At 42.6% G+C, this 18747-nt stretch overlaps 2 protein-coding genes across 4 annotated transcripts; both read right to left on the bottom strand.

Annotated features, from left to right (window-relative positions):
* Nucleotides 1–1088: 1088 nt before the first annotated feature.
* Nucleotides 1089–4883, bottom strand: serpinf2b (serpin peptidase inhibitor, clade F (alpha-2 antiplasmin, pigment epithelium derived factor), member 2b). Of its 2 annotated transcripts, XM_020088231.2 has the most exons (10): nt 4587–4875; nt 4094–4185; nt 3833–3903; nt 3649–3723; nt 3252–3525; nt 2931–3074; nt 2567–2755; nt 2269–2411; nt 1935–2139; nt 1089–1808 (listed from the first exon to the last, which is right to left on the bottom strand). In XM_020088231.2, the coding sequence occupies exons 3-10, from the start codon at nt 3884–3886 to the stop codon at nt 1456–1458; spliced, it is 1437 nt and encodes a 478-aa protein (XP_019943790.1). In that variant the 5' UTR covers nt 3887–3903; nt 4094–4185; nt 4587–4875; the 3' UTR covers nt 1089–1455. The 2 variants fall into 2 exon arrangements, with proteins under 2 accessions (XP_019943790.1, XP_019943788.1); XM_020088229.2 differs by lacking the exon at nt 4094–4185 and having other exon boundaries at nt 4587–4883.
* Nucleotides 4884–5267: 384 nt separating this feature from the next.
* Nucleotides 5268–18196, bottom strand: wdr81 (WD repeat domain 81). 2 transcript variants are annotated; one of them, XM_020088227.2, is made up of 12 exons: nt 17883–18196; nt 16642–17134; nt 12519–16054; nt 12321–12428; nt 11981–12180; nt 11617–11798; nt 11166–11331; nt 10769–10934; nt 9800–10633; nt 9545–9690; nt 9193–9375; nt 5268–7046 (listed from the first exon to the last, which is right to left on the bottom strand). In XM_020088227.2, exons 2-12 carry the CDS (start codon nt 17001–17003, stop codon nt 6720–6722), a joined length of 6210 nt encoding a protein of 2069 aa, XP_019943786.2. In that variant the 5' UTR covers nt 17004–17134; nt 17883–18196; the 3' UTR covers nt 5268–6719. The 2 variants fall into 2 exon arrangements, with proteins under 2 accessions (XP_019943786.2, XP_069389994.1); XM_069533893.1 differs by having other exon boundaries at nt 16642–17147; nt 17883–18170.
* Nucleotides 18197–18747: the final 551 nt, after the last annotated feature.

Consider the following 18747-nt stretch of genomic DNA (forward strand, 5'->3'; position numbering starts at 1 on the left):
CTAGCTTTAAAGGTCCAGTGTGTAAGATTTAGGTGAAAGGGATCTTTTGGCAGAAATTGAATGTAGAATAATCCTCATGATGTTTTCAATAGTTAGTTTCATCTAAATTGTATGAATTGTATTTTCCTTTACCCCAGAAAAGGCCCATTATATTTAAATACTTTATATTTACATCGAGGGGACCCTCTCTACGTAGGACGCCATGTTTTTTACATTAGTCCAAACTGGACAAACTAAACACCTTTTGACTTTTTATGACATCTGAAGCTACCACAGGTTCTTTTTCATGTTTGGAAGGAGAGGGTGAGGTGAGGGGTGTTCAGCTGCAACATGCAACTTCAACACTAGATATCACTAAATTCTACACACTGTACATTTAAAGACTGTTGGATTTCTTTTCAAATCAATGCATTTCTAATGATGGTGCAGGGAATTCTTAAAAAATTAAATGCATTTTTGTTATCGTGCTAATTTACACGATTTGATGATTTGTATGTATGTAATAATGTATGTATGTACTTTTGTATTTATTCTTGCTAGTATTAATTTATCTATGTGTCTGTTCATTCAACTGTACTGTCACTGTATTTTCTGTTGCACACATACCTGTAATGTTTCTATATTGTAAAAATTTGAAATAAAAGTTGTTTTGAAAAAAAGAACATACATCTATACATTTTTATGAATCACATAAGCTGTGCTTTTGTGTCAGTGTTTAAAATATGAATAAGGTGGTAATGATCAATACATTGATTGTTTAAAATATATATATATATATATAATTACTACAAAAGAGGAATTTGGTTACTTTAACCTGAATTCACATTGCATTCAGTCATTATGTAAAATGTACAAATACCACAAATTACATTTAAAAGAAGGGACACATTCCTATTATGTACAACCACAATTTACTGTCTTTTGCTGGAAATACCCATGTAAGAATGTAAAATGACCCACAGTTCACCTCACCGATCTTTTTTGCATTTTGCCCAGTTGAATTTACACATCTTGAACTGTAAAGTCAGCAAGTACAACCTTCTATTTTTCATTCAAGATAGTTCACAGCAAAACTCATAAGCTTGACATGTGATCCAGATCAATTCAGTTTATTATGCCATTACATAACACATTTTAAAAGTCAACTTCATGCACACTGATGCTGTACACTTTTCAGTTTGGCTTTACAAGCTGACACCATGGAAACTATAAGATATCAAATAAAAGAAAAGCAGATAATTTACTCTGTGTATAAACCATTTCTTGAGTCTCCTGACCCGGACATGTAATATAATGCAGGAAAGTTATAATTATTTTGTATAGGAATATTTGACTATTGAAGGGAATACTTGTTTGTAGACTTTGATCCAGCTAAGTGACATTGTACATTTAATCTGTACATCATGAAGGTCTTGGTCTGAGTTTCACTGGGAAACCCAGGCAGGTTACCAGTCCCTACTTAGGTGGGCCTCCGAATGCGCCAACTTGATTCTTGTCAATTGGGAATCCCACTTTATCTTTGTTTCCAGATTCTCCTCTCTGCATCACAGGAGCTCCGGGGTTGGGGTTGTTGATGATGCCCATGAAGGTGGGTACTTGAGTCATATCGTCCATGAGGGCAAAGAAGAAGGGTTGGGTGAGGTGGAAAGAGGGGTTGGATGCGCGGGAGATGATCACAGTGGTAGCTGCAGCAGCCTCTGCACCCTCCTCATTAATCTCCATGCTGGACTTGTGTATGACACTGGACACCAGCAGGGGGCCATCCGCCATATCAGACAAGTTGGGACTGGAGAACAGTTCTCCCAGGCCTAACAGAGGAGAAAGCACAGGCTCAGCTCAGGGGATATAACATGTTTTTATATTCAGTCTGTAGCAGCTTCATTGAATAACAACATTCTGATCTGTGAAGTTACGCAAAAATAAACATCTCATACCAAGTTTGGTAAAAACATCCTGTAACTCTTGACCATACTCCAGTTTGAATTTAGGGACTTTAACTTGAACTGCCCTCTCCTTAGGCAGATGCTCATACAGGCTCGAGATATTGAGTTTTGGGAGGAGAGAAGACACGTTTATTTGGCCGGACAAAGGCATGACCACCAACAGGCTCATGGACTTTTGGAATGGGAATCTCGCCACCTGCAGAGGGAGAGGAAATGCCGTTCCGTCAGGGTTTTACGTTTCTTTCAAAACTACATGTTTAAGAAGAGGCGGATGCATCTTTGAGAACAGCAATGAAACCTTTAAGAATAAGTGTTTGTGTTTCACCTGAGCTTCCAGTTCATTATCAATATAAAAACTCAAAGGGTGTTTGGCATCTTCCATCACTTCAACGTCAACCATGCGCTTGTCGTCAAGGTAGAAGACGCCTCTGGTGGTGAAGCGCGGGTCAAATCGAGCTTTCCATTCACCTGTAGGAAACATAGGGTCTCAGTTTCAGTCAGAAAAATACCTCAAATATCCAGCTGATCACAAGCACAAGTCATTACATTCATTATTCTAATTGGGATCCTCAGCAAAATGCAGAAAAGAGGCAGAATTCTAAGACATTTCTCTTCTCGTTCACCTTTGAAATGGACAGCATTGATCAGCATGAGGAGCACATTGGGTGGTAAAGCAGACAGGAAGTCAGTCATCTTTCCTTGTGTCGCCTTCTCCACCCACTCATTGATCTGCTCCAAGCTCTCCAACACAGCTGGATCTGAGTCGTATAACCGCTGGGATTCGTTTATGAAGTCTTGCTTTGGCTCAAACCCTAAAACACACCATAAACACACACACACACACACACACTTTTCTCAGACTCCATTTCTCTTAAACCTGCTCTTTAGTTCAGCACTTGATAAACAGCTACACTTTCTGCAAGGTGCAGGTCTGTAGTCTCAACTTTTAGTAGAGTTAAAAATATTTTTGTCTTTTTAGGGAGTGACCTTGGCGCAGAAAGATGCGTGTGGCAATTTGCAGATCGTTGTTTCTGAGCTGCATTAAGACGTTATGCAGAGCGTGGTGATAACAGGGGAGAGTGTGTTGGTGGAGATGATGCATCAGCAGCTCCTCTGTCTCATTTACTGCACCTGTACAGAAGAGGGGCACAATAATTGGATGAGAGCAGTGACAGTCTCCAGGCGACTATAAACTGGGACAAGTTGCTGACACGATTAATCAAACGTGGTAATTACATGCAGTGTGTGTAGCACACAAGCTGCTTTGGGACAATGTGTCATGTAAAAGCTACAGAGGGACTTGCACACCTAAAGCCAGCTGGGACAGGGCTAGTGATATGCTGAAAGGAGATATGATGACATTTGGCTGCTCTGGCGTCGTTTGCAGGTTCTGCAGCAGCTGCACACCCAGCCGCTGAACGGAAGCAGCGATGGCCCCCCTCGATTCTGGGCTCCGGCCGATGGACTGACAGCCCTCTTCTTGCACTTCTTCTGACGAGTCCCCGTTGGGCGGACTCACAATTGCTGTTGCTTCTGTGTTATCTGCAATTTCTGGTTGTGCTGTACTTTCATTATCTGTGTTCTGCAAGCAGAAATAGGATAAAATGTTCAGCACAAGGGCATATTTTCCAAACTGTGAAGTCAGATGAGCAGCACGCTGCTGTGACAGTGAGCTTTTTACAAAGTTTTCCAGTGGGCCTCTCACCTCTATAGGCTGGCTTGGCATTAAAGGAATAAGAGGCACCAGGGGAACTGACACATCTTCGGTCACCTCAATGCTCTGTTGAGTAGAAAGAACACAATATAATCTAATCAACCTGTAAAATCAAAAAAGATTAAACTGTAATCTTCAGGCTATGATTAATTTATTTGTTATGTCAGTGCTTTACAGTGACTCCATGGCTGCAGACATAGATCAACAGGAGTGTCAGACGGAGGTCCATGTCCTTACAACGTAAAACTGTAGAAAAGAGAAATGATGTTGGCTGAAAAATGTCTGTCACTTTTATGGAGCAATAAATACACCTCTCTTGTTAAAAAAGCTTTGGTATATTGTAAAATAAATCAACATCCCTCCGAAGTACATGTTTTCACTCCTCCAGTTTTAGTTACAAAAAAAAAAATCAAGTCATAAAACATGACAGTCTCACCTTTGTTTATCTTTATATTTTCTGCAGGTCTTAAACTGTCTCCTTAATTATTCACACTCTGTCAGAAGAACCAAGAACAACTGGAAATTTGCCTATAACATAAAATATGCTTGTTGTAGACAATGCACGAGGAATGTCATTATTAAACTGCAAAGTCTGTGTAGTCACACAGACAGTCCTACAACACATCCTAATATCTGAGATTTATTATTTAATAAAAACGCTGTACTTAACTATTCACCTCATGGGGCAGAAATTCCATTTGTCTCTATTATTATTCAAAAGAACATATCGCTAAGTAATGACTCATATAGTACCCTAGCCCCTTTTGCAGACTTAACACAAACATGAAAATTCACGAATAACTGAGCGCTATTTCTATTAGTCCATCAAAACTTCAAATCACTCAAATGTACAATAATGTCCCCAAAACAGTATTTAAATATTATATATATAATATAATATTATATAATAATATAGTATTTGATCTTACCTTAAATTTAAATAGAAAAAAACTTGCTGCCTTGTCCAAAAAAGGAGCGACTAAGTGACCGTGGATGGCAGAATTCCTCAGAGTCAAAGATTGGCATTTGCACAGCAAACAGTTAAATATCAACTTACATTGATTGGGGCCTCGTATAAGCCACTATTTGTTTGTAAATGCAGCTACTGAGACTCTTCCAAGGTTAAATATGGAAGCCTGACACACTCAGCTATTTTGTCTGTCACCGGGCTGCTGATAAATTCGTGACACATCTAAATGTTTTGACAGCTTAAAGCTTGGTTAACCAAACTGTGTGGAAAAACAAATACTACTTGATGACTTCGGTGTCAGAAATCAGATGACAGGCAGCACAAACCAACATTTCCCGGAAACATCTGGCTTTGAGATACAACCACTAAACTGATAAAGACTTGACTGCTTCGACTAAAGATGTGTTTGTACGTTATGATCAAAATGTCCGTACAGGCTTAAAGAGATAAAGACGAAAAGACACATATTCAGCAGATTAGATCTCATTTCTAAGCAGATATCTTCTACATCACATGACATTCAACTGCAAACACAAGAGAGGACTTTGTCCAATCTGAACTCCAGTGACTCAGTGGTTGGATAGAGAGGGAGTTATGATGAATCCAGGTGAATCACACACAAAACAACTGTACCACAAAACAAGATGGTAGTATTTTTTATTAAACCAGTTAATAAATAAGCATTTCTCCTAAAATGTCCACATAAATCCTGGATCTGTTGTAACAACATTGTTCGTGCAACTACAAACTTTACTTTAAAATCAAACTGATTGTTTCACGATTGAGCTTTTCACTTCAGGTTTACAAAAAACACAACATATCAAAAGTGTGGTACACTTGTCAAAGCATTTTGAGCTTTGGGCAAATAATTAGAAAAGTAGGCAAAATGTGTTTTACAACAGTGGTGAAATCATACAAAGAGCAAAGCTTTGATTGTTGGATAATACTGGGCTTTGAAACCCTGTGTAGATTCATTATGGGTTTTATGAAAACTGTGCTTGATTTAAGGAACATAAATCACTAGTGTACATGAATTTGTATTACACAATAAGGAGCAAGTTGAACCACATTTTTATTGATGTATAACTTTTCTCGACATGTTCATGTGCAGTTACATATAAATGTTAAAATACAAACTGTTTATCTTGGCATTGACTATGTCAGCTGTTGTAGTGAGAAGTTAGAAAGTTGTGTCTACAAACTGACACACCCAGTCCAAATGGCATCTGCCGAGATTCCCACTCGCCCAATGTTGCTACTGGTGCTAACTGCGGAAATCAAGAATCCCTAAACACAGTTTAGAAAATCCCAAAGCAAAGTTCAAGTAATTTATTAGTAGATAAAAACATTCAGTCTTTAAAATCTGAGTGAGAATCTAAATGTTACAATTCAGGCCATACATGTGCAGTAGAATAAAGGCTGTGCGTTGGTAACTGACTTAAATGAGTGACAACAGCTGAAGTTTCTCCACTCTAAGACGTCATCGAAACAGCAAGCGTACAAACAACCTACTTTGAAAAAACTCTTGTGGAAAATGGAGATATGTTGACACACTTGTACACAAATACTGCATAGTTTAATCAGTGCATTTGGATATGCATGTATTCTGATGTCAAGGGAAATGAAACGCGAGGTCGATGTATTTTTGGTGTTGTTATGCATCTATTTGGAAAGTGTAAACACTATAAAAGAACCAGGTTTGGTTCCACCTTCCTGAGCTTCTGATTCATTCTTTTGAACAGAATAGTGGACCAAGTCAAAAGAAGAATTGACCTTGTCAAGAGTTTCCAATTATATACTTTTTATACATACATAGGCTTTTTTAAATCATGGGATTTACTGTACATCATAGTGTGGCCATTAAATGCAGTCCCAACAGCCGGAGGCGAGATTCCGTAGACGCGAAGCTTGTAGAAACACCACTACTGGTGCTGCTTTGTTCAAAGAGCAATTTAGAAAATGTGACATCCATCCCAATCATTACAACTGACCTCAAGCACAGGAAAAGGGACAGAGAGACTTCTGACACCTGCTGTCTTTGTAAATTAGCTTTAAAAGGTCAGCAGTACGAGTGTAGCTGGGAACCACTGATTTAAGCCAATAAGCGAATTGCGCCATTTTCAGAGCCCAGCAGCAGAAGCCTCTTGGTGGGCAGGACGGCCAGGCTGGTCAGAGTTCCACGAAAGTTCTCCGAGCTCAGCTTAGTGCTGCTGACAGGACTCAGGGAGATATCTGCCATGGAGTACACCCCAATCTTGTTAGCCACTGTTCCAGTTACAATCTCCGAACCGTAAAGGTCAAAGGCATGGATAGGGTCAGACTGCGACTTGTATTGGCGTATAGGCTTGTTTTCCAGATCTTTCCACACAGTAAGTGTGTAATCAGTGGATGAAGTGATGACCAAGTTTCCCTCAGCAGCCTGAAAAGAAAAAACAAGAAAAAACAAGTCACTGACTGCTGAAGCCATATCCCAGTTATGGCAAAATAGAATAGAATATTAAATTATAATTAATACCGATGCAATGCAACTACAACATTTCTTTGAAAACATGCTGACATTACAGAATATAATAAAAACCTGAACTAAACATAATATTTAAAAGTGTAAAAGACAACAACAGCACACGGATCTATTGTCTTCTTTTCATTTCTCGCTGGTATCGTCTAGTTACTGACTGACTGTCCTTCTATGGAACTTAAATGAAAATATTAAAACATCTGACAAGCAGTGTGATCGAAATTAATTTTCTAGATTAATATGACAGCAGCCACTGGTTGATAAGCGTCGGGGGAGGGAAAGTCTGAGTAATATGAACGTGCAAATGAGAACCGCCATGAGCTTTCTAATGAGTAACTTGTGTCCATGTTTGCCTAAACTTGTGCCTTTAAAACTAGAGATACAATCCTTGACCTAAATTGGGGTTAAATAAAGTTTGCTCATCCTTGCGTTCTGTTGACAACAGTTTGCTGGGTACAACTTTCACCATCTCTGGATCACTACCTCTGGGGGATGTCAAAAGCCACTTGGCTGATTGTCTCCTTGAATTTTTGTCACTTGACTGAGACACCTTCTAGCAGACGATGTGATGTTTTTCCAAGAAGCGTCTCATTTTTTGGTCAGTGCTGGAGAAAACTTCCAAAAACTCTCATTGTGCATTCAAAATAGGTTTTAGCATTAAATAACCCATGAATCAATGCAGACAAAAGTTAGTTATTCACATATATTGTGGGTTAGTCAGATAAAGAGAGTCAACAGTGAGTACCTGACTAATGTGCACTGCGTGGGTTGTGAATTGCAGTTTGTTTACCGGAAAGTCTGATTGTGCTTTGCTTTCGTTTTTGAAAACAGCCCCATTGCAACAAACTAAAACCTTGTCGGTGAAGTCTTTGATGTGGCTGCAATTTGTTAAAATGTAAAAAAGTAAAGTATTAACTTTACAAACGGCACTTAACATACCACAGGTCAACCACCAATATGATATTTTCACAAAAATCATTAGCTAACTTGTCTGTGTCAGGGTGCTCCATCAACTTTTGCATTTGAAACTTGAGGCTCTGAATGTAAACATTTTCGGAAAATATCAGAATGTTTGTTTAAGAATAAGGGTAAAATTACTTATATGCTGCAACTAATAGCGTTTTATGTTTATTCAAAATTATTTTAGGCTACCTCAGTTACCAGGTACAGCAAACTGTTTTCTTAGTCAGAAGTTTTCATTCATGTTTTTACAAGTTCTCTTCCTGCTTTCTGGACCGTTAGGCATTTTACATTAATTATAAGCCTATGAGCATTTCTTACACTATTTACTATTCTAAAATCCCTCATCTATATATTTATGAATTCTGCTGAAACTAATGTTAACTTCCCCAGTCTAAGAACATGAAGAGTATTTACATAATGTAAAAGAAATGTTAAACTAACTATTTCTATTAATTGCACACCAATGACTAATATGTTACCCAAGATGCTTTCATGCACCAAACTCAGAGATTCTCTGGATTCTGCGTCTGCTGCCTTAGAATTTCTGCAGACTTTCTCCATCTGGCCCATGAGTATAAATATGAGAACACAGCAGGAGATCCTCCATAGGATTCACAGCGAGTGAGTGGGGGTGTTGTTTACTTTTCTTAACACGCGACAGACACAAAAACATGTACAGATATCTCAGGACAAAGAAACAGTACAACACACGCAGAAGACACACGAAGATGTCAAGAGAGTTGGTGGTGATAAGAACCGGCGCTAGTGTTGATGTACTGTAAAAAAATAAATTAAAAAATTAAAAAACATGGTATTTCCACAGAAGTATAAATATTGTGTCCTGCCTTTGACTGCTGCACCACCCCTCACCTGAATCCTCTGGAGGATTTGTTCCTGTTGTCAATGCCTCTGAGCAAAGTCTCTTGCTCCATATTCATGGATAAAAGGCAACCTCTGGAGAAAGTCCGGACTCAATTCTCCGGAGTTCCTCCTGAGGTCGTGTTCCAGATTCATCTCTATTCAGTGATAGAGATGTAACAAATAGAAAACTACATCTAAAAATGAACACACACTGCAAATGTACCCTCATTTGGAGGATATCTCCCTCATGAGCTGGCCAGCCCTTTAGAATCAGCCCGGTGCGTGCGTCTAGCAGAACAATGAACCCAGAAGAGAAACCTGCCGCCACTGTGCGTCCTGAAGGGCTCACTGCCAGGTAGCGGATGAGCCCAGCACTCAAATTGCTATATGCCAGACGAAATTCATGCTGGGGAAACAGGGAAAGATTTGTCAATGTCAAGACTGAAATAAGTATTTAGTGGAGAAGTGTAAAAATAAAAAGTGCTACTGTTTTTGTAATCACTAGCAGCTAATCATTTCTAGATATTAAACAGCACAGGTCTTGACAGAATGAGCTTGCTATGTGAAATTGCTACCTGCAATCCTGGTTTGCGAGGATCAATGAAGCGGAGAACAGAATCTGCACTCCCAAACACAACACTGCAGTGTGGAGCTGGCATCGTAGTGACAGCTGTAATCGGATTCTTTCCGTCCACGGCTTCATATGAGCGGATCTGCTTGCCTAAGGACAAAAAAAATTAATTACATAGAAAAGTACGCAAACAAACTATAAGCTCCAGATGCACATTCCTATTAGTGAGCTGTCATGCACTGTGCTTGATATTCTGTACCTGTGTACTGGTCCCACAGGTGCACTGTGCCATCACAGCTGACTACCTCCTGAGAAGCCTCGAGCTGTCCAACATAGAAGATTGACTTTCGATGGTCGGTGTACGTTAGCCTGGGCTCCACTTCCTGTGTTCCATCACCATGGTTATAAAGAGGCCAAAGCTTCACAGTCTTGTCTTTACTACCAGAAAGAAAGTAATCCTCTCCTGCCAGTGGTGACAAACACTTTGTGGTGCCTGAGTGACCCAGGAAGCTCTGCAGTCTGATCTGGTGGAAGTGGAAATGTGGATCCTGTTGGTTGAGCCCGATCTCGTACTGCCAGTAGGCCAGCCAGTTGCCCTGCAGGGAGCGGCCACTGCGAGGGAGTTCTTGCTTCAGGGCACTTTCCTCCAGGTTGGAGCCTGTCACCCAGGCATTGGAAAAGGAAGCTAATGCGCCGACAGATGGAGTGGTGAAGGTTGAGGAAGTGGTTATGATCGGGGTGGTATGGCTGGTGCGTCCCCAAGAGTTGGCCAAGCCCAGGTTGGGACTAGTGCCATAATCAGCATCTCGGGGCACTTGGATACGATTTCCAACCAGGTGGCTCCCAAACGTTCCTGACTCAGGGATGGAGTCTCCCAGCAGTGTGGAGCTACTTGAGGGTGCGGGAAAGGGGCTGCAACTGACCCTTCTACCAAAACCAGAAGAAAGCCCCATGGAGGATGGAGGCAGCTCTGCCCTGGACATTGCTGTGGTATTCATCTCTGTAGTCCCCTGGCTCACACTCTGATGGTAAGACTGAGCCAACTGCCAGACCAGCTCGTGGTTGGGAACCAGCTTACGAATTGCCATGTCACCTTCAGAAATCACAAAAAAAAGACTGATTCATTACATGAAGTTTAAAGGTATATTTGAATTGATCAGTTTACGCAGTCTCTCTGCAGTTAAGGGTATTTTGTATTTGACAAAAGATGAAGCCTATAATTTCCAACCTATAAGACAGTAGAAGGGGATGTAGGAGGCGTGGGCCATCTCAGGATTAAATACAGTCTGCAGTTCTTCCAAGACCCCCAACTCATATGTCACGTTTGACTCTTGAGGTGTACAAACATCCACCACCGTGACTTCTCCCACAATCCTGCGAGGGGAGCTGTCCAGCTACAGCATAAGAAATGTAAGTAAAATTATTAACAACTAAATCATCTGATACAACAAGAACAACCATCCTGCCATACTCACAAATGCTTTCTCTCTTTTTGTCTGTCAGACAGGTCCTATCCTCTTATGTCTCACTCTTCTCTTTTATTTATGCATATTTTCATCCACCATTGTGTCATTTTTTACAGAGAAGTAAACTTAGTCAGTCCCTATGTGTGCCTGTGTGAGTACCTGGGGCTGCAGACAATGCAGCAGAGAGAAAACTGCGAAGAAGCGACGCAGAGTGTCAGCCATGTGCTGTTGCACCATTTCCCTCCCAATGCGCAGACAGATAAGAGCCATAAGGCTGAGCGTCTTGAGACAGACGGCAGTGCGTGTCTGCACCCCGCTGGGGAACCTGTGAACAGCAGAATGGATACAACCAAGCACAGGATGAATAACAGATCTATTAAAGCTTGTTTTATGATTAGTTTTTTGACACAAACATGTAAAGGTAAAATACTTTAAAAAATTGTAAAAGGTTCAAGTATATGACAAATATCAAATAATTTTTTTTTAAATATGTTACATTAAATATGTTACATAACACTGACATTTGACAGGTCAGGTTTGAATTATCCCCATCATTTGTGTTGCCACAAAATACATGTATGAATGTGTATAGAGATGTTTTGCTATTTACCCCATACTGGGGGTGGTGAGCAGGTCGAGCAGTGGCAGAAGCACATCCTGATTGATCTTCATAAGCATGTCCATCAAAGTGGTATCAGAGAGAAAGACAATGATCTTCTGTGTTAGTGCAACAGCTCCCAGCAGACTTGCTTCCTTACGTGTGTTAAGACGCTGCGAAGATGGTGGAGACACCTGGAAAACAAGCACATTGGTACGATTAAAAAAGCATTTCATGAGTTATATTTCAGAACGAAGAATTCACCATGAAGAAGCAAAATAGCTTATTAGGGCAAAAAGAGGAGAGGGTGGTAGTGGTGGGACTGGTGGTGGTTATGCACCACATTTATATTTTAGGTATGATTTTCTCCTCTTACCAGATATCCTATATAAGGCAGGTACTGATAGGTCAGTACAGGTTCGCCATAAAGTTGAGCTATGTAGATAAGACAGTCTAACACAGGTCCTGCTGTCTGATCACCGACCACAGGTTTCTTCTCATACACGTTGCCCATTCCTACACTGTCCAGACTGCTCTCCTCAGATGCAGGGGCCACAAACTGGTGGTTCCTGGGCCCTACAGGCAGAGAACATGAGAAGAAAAAGAAGAAATCGAAAAACAGTGTCAGTTAACATTGGTTGGACAAACTCCAGATGATGTGCTAGGGTTAGTGTGCAAATGGTGAGATGAGACTTTTATGTTGTGAATTTTCATACCAATGTAACAATTGGTGAGCAATCGCAGCAAATTTCTGGCTATGTATCGAGACGTCACCGTTGGTCCGAGCTTCGCTGAGAGCCATCGAACTGTTTTGCAGATTGTGTCTGTGTTTGGAAACATGTTTAAAACGTTAAAATGATCAGTTAATCAGTTGATCAACACATGCTTTACAAAAACATCCATCATTTACCCACCTAGAAGAATCTTTTGCTCCTTCTCCTCAGTGTCTTCTGCCAGATCATGGTCATCCTCCTGCTCTCCCACAATGCCTTTCTCTGTCTCTTCCAGTGCCATTCCATTAACAAACTCACCCTCTAGAGTAACAATTGTGGCTCCCGAGGCTTCTGTACAACCAGAAAGAGTGAGTTCCGGGTCGGGTACAATAGAGTCATCTGTCCCCTCTTTACCCTCATTAGTCTCAGTCACCTCCTCTTCCTCCATCTCTCCTCCCTCTTCTCCCTCACTCGCATGTTTCAGGTCCTGGCTGCTGTCGGCTGATTTGAGACTGGCTCGATCCCGTATTGAGTCTCCATCACCCAGTGAAAGTTCACTTGTGCTGCTTTTGTCACTTAGTTTCCCCACACTTATGGACTCCTGGTCTTGATCCTTGTTGGCAGAGTTCGGACTATGCTGTTTCCCAGCAGCCACTCCTGCTCCACTGCTAACATAGAAACCATTCTGAAAGTCTTCTGCCTCTGAGAGGAACACTTGATCATTGAGACTGATGCCAGAGGAGTAGTCGACCAGCCCTGTGTCCCCCACTCCCCCAACTCCACTGGCTCCACTGCTGCCCCCCATATTCCCGCTAACAGATCCAGACGATGGCCTCACCTCACCACACTGAAACTCTTCTTCCTCTTCCTCTCCTAGATTACATGTGCCAGACCTCAGGCCTTTACACGCATCCCCACCAGAGCCTGAGACGCAGCTTTCAAAGCCGGTGATGACCTGCAACACATGCGGAAGGAGGCTGGACAGAAAGGCTTGCAGGCCGAGCCTCACAATCAGCTGCAGAATGAAACAGTCAGTGTAGAGATAGAAACGTCCTCGCAGGCAATGAGGGTTTTCATACACGTTGATCAGTGGCTTCAGTAAATACTTATTTGCATTTCTGGGACCAAGTACTTTAGAGATGGGCTCAAAAAGGTACCAGGCAGCGTATACAGCTGTGGACTCCTCAAGCATGAGGGCTAGAATGAAGGGCAAGAGAATCTCAAGACCTTCAGCTGTGATGTTACCACGTAACAGAGTCTCAAGCTGCTGCCACAGGTGAAAGACAACATCTCTTCCTTGAGTGCTACATGTCATCTCCATCTTAGTGTGGTAGGAAAAGATAAAATCATGAAGTGCTGAAAAATAGGAGGGAAATGGAAAAGGGGTGATGACTGAGCTCAGTAACTGGCAGGGGTTTGGAGGAGGGAGACCATCACAGATGGGATCATATTTGAAGAGGAGTGGATGTGGACAATCTGGTACTTCTCTATGTGCTATTCCAGAGTGCTTCTCTATTAGCAGCAGTGTCTCAAGAGCATGATGCAAAGACAGTGGCACATCCCGGAGGCTGGCAGAGCATAGTTTCATAACAGCTTGGAAACGCTGTCTGAGAGGGGTGCCTGGTTTCAGTCCTCTCAGTTTAAAGGAGAAGAATATCTCAGCAATGAGAACACCCAGGGCCTGCATGTCTCTTTGGTAGAGCTGTGTGAGAGAGGTTAGAGATTCAACTATCACACAGTTTCTTGTGCACTCACTTGATCCTGCAGGATGCTGTACTTCAGCGTGGAGGCTTTTCACCAGGAAATTGTTCAACTTCTCCAACTCTTCCAAAGGCTGCAGTGGGTTGAAGCCTTCAGGGAGGGAGATCTTGATTTCCTCTGCAGAGGCAGTTACACTTCCCTCCCCATGTTTTTTGTTCACTGGCCCACCTCTTTGTAACATGGAACTGCGTAAAGCAGGAAAATCACCAGGGAATGAACTTGGGGACTGAGATATAATAAGTGCTGTGTGCTCTCCTCCCATTTTACCTCCCGCTGTGCTGACACTTGGCAATGGCACGGAGCAGGATGCAGAACCGGATGAGCCGGTGGACGCTAATGAGTCCAGAGCTTCTGTACCTTGTTCCAGCTCATCATCTCTGTCTACCATGGTCCAGCCACTGGACTCACAACCTGTGGACTCTGGCACCATTCCATCCACAGTGTCAGCAATGGTGTTGATTTGAGGGATGTGTAGAGAAGGCACATTAAGAGCAGCAAGGCCAAGGAGAGGAGGTTCTGCTGGGGCGTATTGTGAGGGAGATAAGCGGGGAGGGTGGGGTTGGTCAAACAGTTGAACTACTCCATAGGTAGTCAGATTGGTGTGGTTGTCCACTAGGTGCAGGCACACATTCTTGGCTTTTACAGCTTCTTTACCAGACAGCTTAAAGCCAAATGTGAGGTCGATCCAGTGATGCAAATGCTGGGACACCTCTCTGCTTTCCAGAAGGCGCCGGTGGACCTGAACAAACTCCTCACAAGACTTGCACCAAGAAGGCACATCCAGGTCTGGCATGTCGGGGTGGATAGAGCGGAAAATGGTGGGATCTGTGTAGAACTCTGGAATGCACTCATCTGGGGTCCAGCTCTGCATGCGCTCCATACTGGCTGGATATTCATTAGGCTCCCACTGAGATCTAACATGGCTGCACAACACTGACTTGGGTGTCTGCCTGGCTTTGTAGACATAGTAGGTGATGTCTGAGAGCACATCAGATATATGATGAGGTACATGGAGGTGGTCAGAATGTCCAGTACCACCAGCACCTACAGAGCCACTAAGGTCCCCACCTACACCACTTCCACCAACCCCACTAGCTGCCAAAGCCTCTTTGGTCATCTCATATGTGAAGTCCAGCTGTTTATCCCCCTTATTGAGCCGGAACTTTGACCTCCTGAGGTCCCGGAATTTTCCAAATGGCACAGTAAAATCCACCACCCATGGCAGCACCGGGTGATAGTTAGGGTCCCCTTCTCGCCGTCCTGCCAACCTGTTCAGTTCCATCAAGTAGCGGAAGTTACTGACTCGGCCGTGAACCCAGTCCAGAACCAACGTCTTGAGCTCATCAAAGCAGTCTTTGCAAAGTATTTTGTTCTCTTGGCTCACACATACACTGTCCCTTGGAAGGGCACTTTTTGGCACATGTCGGCCAGAAGCATTACTGTTTGCATCCCCATCTCTCCCCAGTTCCTCATAATGAGCGAGGTTGAGCTTGAGACGGCTGCAGAGCTGCTCATCTACTGCTATGTCCAGCAGAGAGAGCTCTCCACAAGACAGACCTGCTGCATGACATGCCTGCAGAGCTATTATCAGCTGGTAGAGGATGAACAACACTTTGGCATGGCTGTTAGCGAGCTTGGCTGGGCTGAAGGAGACAATATCCTGGAGTGAATACTGAGTATATGGTAGAATTACGTACAACATCTCCGCCGTCTCCAGCAGACACTCAGCAGGCAGAACATTTGGACACAGATGGTCAGACTGGGACTTGGAAAAGTAAGATGAACTGGATGGTAAGATGCTTTCTCTCTCTCTGGCTGGAGAAAGTGATGGTGATGCTCTCTCAGATGAAATAAAAGTGCAATTGAAGAGCTTCTGTAGAGCATGACGTACTGCATCTACAGCTGCAACGTGCATCTGTTCATTGGCTCCTACATATGGCTGCACAAGTTTGGAATGAAATTCATGCCATAGATTCCTGAAAAAAAGGAACAACCGAAACATTACAATCTCAAACATGATCAACATTAATTATTCATCATTTACATTTTTTAAACTTAACATAAATCTCACACCATTAACCTATAAATGCAATGTATGCATGTCATTTTACTGAAATCTAAGAGTTAAAACATTAAAAAAGGCAAACAGTTAAGTGTGACACTAAGTTAAACCCCTAATATCATGACAAGAGCATGATTAAGCAACCTCACTTCACAGGAAATGTCCCATTGTAGGTAGAGATTTAACTGAATTAAAAACAAAACAGTGATGATCAAGTTACTATGACATAAGGGCTGCCACAAAAATGTCCATTAATAATGGAACCATTTTTTCTTCAATGTGCACTCCATAAATAATTTTAGGCAATAGCGAAAAACTAAATGTTCAAAAATAGTGAAAACAACCAGCATGTTCACAAAACCCAAGATAATAAAAAGAGGGAAAAAAGCAGGAAATCTTAATTTTCAATAGAAAGAACCAGAGAATGTTTGCACTTTTGTTAGAAAAGTAACCTTATTGAGTAAACAATTAATTGTATTACAATTGTATAACTGACTGTACCTGACATTATGTTGTGACACACACTGCATGGATTTGACGTAAGAATCCTGCGACATGAATTCCATTTGTCGATGGCATGGGTCTCTCGACAATCTGTAGCTGAGCTTGCTTTTCCTCAGACCCTGAATGCAAACTCGGGTCCAGCCAGGAGGCAATTTTGCCTGGGAACACTGAAGGTATGTGGAAACTTCAGCCTCACTGATGCTGTCAAAGCGTGCACAGCGCATGACCCTCCTCTCCCTCAGACCCATCAGCCAGCGCGTAGGAACGAGGGCGACCAGCTCCCGGGGACGGGAGCCTGGGCCTTGCTGCCGTCGGTCAATCCCCAAGTCTTTTTCAACGATCTGCATCAGCCAATCCATGGTGAGTCTCCAATGCTTGTCACACACTGATCAGCTGTGTTGTCCTCACCCTCTCACACCAGTGATTATTTTCAGACGTCCATGAGGGAAAAAATCAAGGTCATCAAGGGTTGAGATAATCTCTTCTCCTTCTGCAAGACATAACTATTCAATTAGATAACGACAACTTCTTTGTGAATGCTTTAACTGTAATACTACCATGTCATGTGGAAATGTGTTCAGTTTCTACAGAGGAGAAAGTGAAGAGTTTTTTCAACAGAAGAGTAATATGATTTGAATGAATGTGCACTGTGTGTGTTGTTATTCTTGTCCTAGACCCTGAAGTTTGATCCCATCTCACATGACTGAACTTCTTCTGCCTTATAAACCAATCAACACCCGGATGGTGGCAGGTTTCCTGACACACTTCCCGTTTTAAACTTCAGTGATCTCAAACTATCTTTATCAAGTGTAGAGCTACTTTAGTTACGTCTAGTTCAACACTCACACAGTAACAGCAGCTACAAGTTTTGAATTTATTTTGTAAAGCGTTAGCTGGGTTGCTAGCTGGCTGTCAAGAGATAACAGCCAAGAGACAGTAGCGGTCAACTTAAACTGTAGATACTATAATAAGCTAATATGATACAGCTAATGGCAGCTTATTCAACACTTTACATAACGTAGCAGCAACAGCTTAAAGAAGAAGTTCAGACAATTGGGGAAGTAACGTCAACTTGATGCAATAGTTAGCTTACCGAAGATGCTAACGCTATGAAATGCTCGCTCAAACAAACATAGAGCAGTTATATAGAACGACACAGTTTCAAATAACCGTGCTTACACATGTTAAACATGGCCACAGTGTAATCACACAATAACAGCGCACTGTTTCATATTTACCTCCCACCACTTGTAGCAGATGACAGCTAGCCTGTGCAGCTAGCTAGCGTTAAGCTAACGGTGCAGCGCCGGCGGCGGTCTCACGCACCGCTGACTTTGTACCGCACGAACTCCACAACACGACGACATGCTGCGGGAGCTGCGGGAGCTCCCTGCGTGTCCCGGTGTCTCCGGGTGCGTGTCAGCAGACGGACGCAGCGCGGGCACGCACAGCGGAGGCGATGAGCTCTGAGCGAACTGGAGCCATGTTGCTGAAGCGACGCCTCACGTGACACACAACAGCAGCTCATGTGACGCTGCCGCAGGACACTGACGCTTCCTCTGCAGCAGCACGTGACAAACACAACAACAGGGACTGTCCAGAGGAGACAGGGGCGGGTCTAGGATTTTTCTGCATCAGGGCCATCAGGGCCATCAGGGCCCCACAATTTGCACAGAGGGGCCAGGTGAATGACTGATGCTGAGTTCCATTCTTTATATACAGTCTATGGTTCCATTGCACCTTGGACAGACTTCACACCCGGATAACCCGAGTTGATAGTGTTCCAGTGACACAGGAACAATGTTTATGTTAGCCAGCTAGCCACTGTTAGCAGAACCAGAATAATGCATTGCGCTACATTTCACGCATACTAACACATAAGTAAAGCGTCCACAGAAAGCAATTGGACAGTACTATGTGTACCACACATCTAACGAGAGTAGTGCTGATAAACTGTTAAAACTACAGCTTTCACTATTGTTGATATTTGAAGGGGCCATACTGGATTTCGAAGTCGGGGGTCCAAGTCAAAATTCCAATTTGAGGGGGCGTTCCAGTTGCAACTTCAAGGTTTCGAGCTCTGAGGTTTAATGGAACACGACA

Source organism: Paralichthys olivaceus, chromosome 11 (assembly GCF_024713975.1).
Source record: "Paralichthys olivaceus isolate ysfri-2021 chromosome 11, ASM2471397v2, whole genome shotgun sequence".
NCBI lineage: Eukaryota > Metazoa > Chordata > Actinopteri > Pleuronectiformes > Paralichthyidae > Paralichthys > Paralichthys olivaceus.

What these genes read in the sequence shown, in the direction of transcription:
- serpinf2b (XM_020088229.2), bottom strand. Translation starts at nt 3,886, where the DNA reads ATGGACCTCCGTCTGACACTCCTGTTGATCTATGTCTGCAGCCATGGA. An exon ending in TCTGCAGCCATGGAGTCACT is followed by an intron (nt 3,724 to 3,832) that starts GTAAAGCACTGA and finishes TCTACTCAACAG; the next exon opens with AGCATTGAGGTGACCGAAGA. An exon ending in CCTGTCCCAGCTGGCTTTAG is followed by an intron (nt 3,075 to 3,251) that starts GTGTGCAAGTCC and finishes TCTTCTGTACAG; the next exon opens with GTGCAGTAAATGAGACAGAG.
- wdr81 (XM_020088227.2), bottom strand. Translation starts at nt 17,003, where the DNA reads ATGGATTGGCTGATGCAGATCGTTGAAAAAGACTTGGGGATTGACCGA. An exon ending in TGCCTTATATAGGATATCTG is followed by an intron (nt 11,799 to 11,980) that starts GTAAGAGGAGAA and finishes CTTGTTTTCCAG; the next exon opens with GTGTCTCCACCATCTTCGCA. An exon ending in TGCATTGTCTGCAGCCCCAG is followed by an intron (nt 10,935 to 11,165) that starts GTACTCACACAG and finishes CTTATGCTGTAG; the next exon opens with CTGGACAGCTCCCCTCGCAG.